At 41.8% G+C, this 3,399-nt stretch overlaps 1 protein-coding gene across 1 annotated transcript in view; it reads left to right on the forward strand.

Annotated features, from left to right (window-relative positions):
* The window catches only part of LOC109377043 (ATP-binding cassette sub-family G member 2-like), a 63,491-nt gene that overhangs the window by 25,753 nt on the left and 34,339 nt on the right, over positions 1-3,399 (forward strand). Inside the window, exons 3-4 of the mRNA XM_019633260.1 lie at positions 719-778; positions 1,748-1,781. Of these exons, the coding sequence (XP_019488805.1) occupies positions 719-778; positions 1,748-1,781 (94 nt within the window). The remainder of the gene's footprint in view (positions 1-718; positions 779-1,747; positions 1,782-3,399) is intronic.

Here is a 3,399-nt window from a genome sequence, read left to right on the forward strand (position 1 = left end):
ATAGCAGCTCACGGCAGCTCTTGCTGTCTGACTGCCGCTCAAGTTGGCTGCCGGCCACCCACAGTAGCTCAGGGCAGCCCACTGCAGCAGGGGCTGCAGCCTATGCTGTCGCTGGTGACTTATGGCAGCCCAGGTCCAGGTCTAGCTGTTGTTCACAATCTTAGCTGTAGAGGGCGCAGCGTCACTGGCCCATGTGGGAACCGAACTTGTGGCCCTGCTGCTCAGAACTCGTGCTCCCAAGCCAACTCTTAACCAACTGAGCCACTCGGCTGGCCACACTGAATTCTTAATTGTGCAGAACTTAACTAGGTAGCAAAGGAGGCAATGTGAAGATAATTATCATCAAACATTTATCAAGACTTTACATTGTGTTAAGAGAAGTAAATGTAACAGATGTTTTATCAGAATGTCCTTTTTTAAGGAACTCTGAAAGTTTATGTGTCCTTTAAAAAAAAAAGTGTAAGTGGTTGAGAATAAGTGAAAGGAATTTAGAGGGACCTGAGCCATTTTTCTTATAGGTTCTGCCTAGTGATGACATCCTTTGTAGACTAGACTTCTATTAATCAACTGTTCAGTTTCTTTTTCCTTTAAAAGTTGGATTGTGCTTGTTTTCTGTCTAATTTCATCAACTTTCATTGTGTATATTAAATTCAGACCCTAAATTAGTAGAACCGGATTTAAAGTTAACCAGTAAATTGGTGTATTTCTGCATTTACAGTGGGATCATGAGACCTGGCCTCAACGCCATTCTGGGACCCACCGGTGGAGGCAAATCTTCGTGAGTATAACAGATTATCAGTAAGCTTTTTCTTTGCAGTTTTAGTGTGCTTTTAAAGATCACTTTTACAAGAGCAGCTATTTGTTGAGCATCGCTACATGTCCAGTCTGGTTCTAAGTGCTATGGATCCCATGCAGTTATGCTAGCTGTGGTTCTGTCCTAGGAGTAGTAAATCTTATTAGCTTTATTAACAGGAGGTGATAAGGTGATTGGCATACAGCTACCAGCTGCGATTTGAGGTAATGGGGTGCAAAAGGGTAGGGAGATAGAGCTGAAGGCAAAAGTGAAGGCTTGAGGCTCAGGTAAAGGTGCACATTGCCTGTGTTGGCTCCCTCAAGGTCAGAGAGCCTGGAGGGCAGTTTGGGAGGTCTGTGCTGGAGCACCCAACAGTGCCTTGCTTTCAGCCTTTTGATTAATTGCAGCATAGAGTCCAAAAAAAAAGAAGGCGAGAAATTGAAAAAAAAACAGAATTTTTTGATCAGTTAACTTTCTAACTTGTGNCCCATGGTTATTTCCACATTTTCATGTTTGAAAAACATCTTCTCAGAAAGTGAAAAACCTGGCTCTCATTATTCTTAATAAATAACTGATTTGCTCAATCAGTTTTCTTATTCCTTAATAGAAGCCATCTGCCCACCCTCCAGGTGTCTCCTCTCTTCTCCCACCTCCCTCCCCAGCCTGTGTTCTTGGGTGCTGGCGGTTGCTGCACCCCCACCCAGCACTGTCGTCACCTTCGCACTAAGAAGGGAAGATAAAGTCTAATGGAAAGGACTGATGTATTATTTAAACATGATACAATAAGTAGGGAATGTAATTAAGAATTCTCTCCAGTCAGGCTATACCTATTATCCATAAGTTTTTTCTTCTTGACATTTGTTTTTATTGAAAACATTTCATTTTCCTATAAATAATTATTTATGAAAATGTGGAGACTCATTTATTTATTCAACAAATTTGAATGTCTACTAGGTGTTTGGCATTGTGCAAGATGCTAGTGATAGAGGTATGTCCTATGTTCTCAAAAACCTTCTAATTTAATGGGGGATTCAGACAACTAGAGCACTTTACTGTTTTCTGTGATAGAGGGGTAGAGGACGTGATGGAAGTCCCAAACCCTAAGTTGGAGGGTCAAGGGTCTTGGGAGAAAGTGAAGATTAGTCGTGCATACATGTGTGTCTGTGATTGTGTGTGTGTGTGTGTGTGTGTGTGTGTGGTAAGACAGGGTAGGGAAGGATGACACTCCTTGCTGTGGGAATGACATTGGCCTCTCGTTCATAAGACGAAACCAAAGGATTTACCATCATTTAATAAAATGTAATAGATTCGACAGGAATCCTGTTACCTAGGTTTCATTTTGTGTATTCAGTATTCCGTGGTCTACCGATTGTGTATGTGTTGCATGCTATGGAGGGGAGTGGTAAAAGATGATGACACAGCTCTTAATTGCAAGGTTTTACAGTATAGTGAGGGAGACTTTCCAGCATGTAAATGCTATCAAGCAATAAATAAGGGCGGGGAATGTGTTTTGAGGGAGGATTGTATGCTGGACGGTGGTATGAGGCCACAAGGGAATTATAGACCATAGAGTAGAACAGAGGTCAGCAAACCTTTTCTGTGAAGGGCCTGATAGTAAATATTTTCAGCGTTGTGGACCATACACCTGTATGGCAACTACTGAACTTTGTCATTGTAACCTGAACACAGCCATAGACATAAATGAGTGAGGGTGGCTCTGTGCCAGTAACACTTTGTTGATGAAAACAGATAACATGGCTGCCTGTAGTTTGTTCATCTCTGGACTAGAAGTAAAATCCACGAGTGCTAGCACTTTGCTTTATTCTCAGCTTTGACCTATGTCCTAGAAGAGGGTCTTGTACACACATAGTAGACACTGAATAGTTGTGTTGAGCAAGTGGAGGGAGAATTAGCCACTGCCCCAAACTGGAACTCTTGCATTTGTGATTGTCGGTTATTGTTTTGTGTAATGCTAGGGTTAGTGCCAAAGGAAGCCCAACTCAGGGACTTGTGAAATTCCTCCTCTTAGAATGCTCATATTGAGTTTTAGGTTAATCATTTAGTGTTGTTTGTTCTTTTTCTGAGTAGATATTTTAAAAACCTGGACAGGTTTTCTGACAGTGAAGTCTTAGGGAATAACAAGCTTACTTCTGGTCACTTTAGAAACAATTACTTGGTCGCTATTACTAGAGAAGGTGCATCAAGAACTATAGAAAAAGGCATCTTGAAAGTTCACCCAACTATTAGCATATCTTTTTACACCAGGGGGAAGGGTTACTGAAAGATTAAGATATTTTTCTGTTTTACAGCTTGTGCCTGATTTACCTAACTCATTGTATTTGTTCAGTGCCTCAGTGAGGGGCACCTCAGTTAATGAGCCAAGTGGAAGGCACATTTCACCCTAGCACCGACCAGCCATTTTACATGTGACAGCTCAAGCACAACAGGCAGTAAATGCTGAGGTCCTCTTAGGGTTGAAGCACTGTGGGACAGCTGCATGATGACACAACAGTTGTATAATGGTAGTATTTGCCTATGTGAAAGGCATTATCTGGGAATGAAATAGCCTTCCACTTTGTACCTTCCACTCGGAATAGTTTTCTCTG

Source organism: Hipposideros armiger, unplaced genomic scaffold (genome assembly GCF_001890085.2).
Source record: "Hipposideros armiger isolate ML-2016 unplaced genomic scaffold, ASM189008v1 scaffold_1266, whole genome shotgun sequence".
Lineage (NCBI taxonomy): Eukaryota > Metazoa > Chordata > Mammalia > Chiroptera > Hipposideridae > Hipposideros > Hipposideros armiger.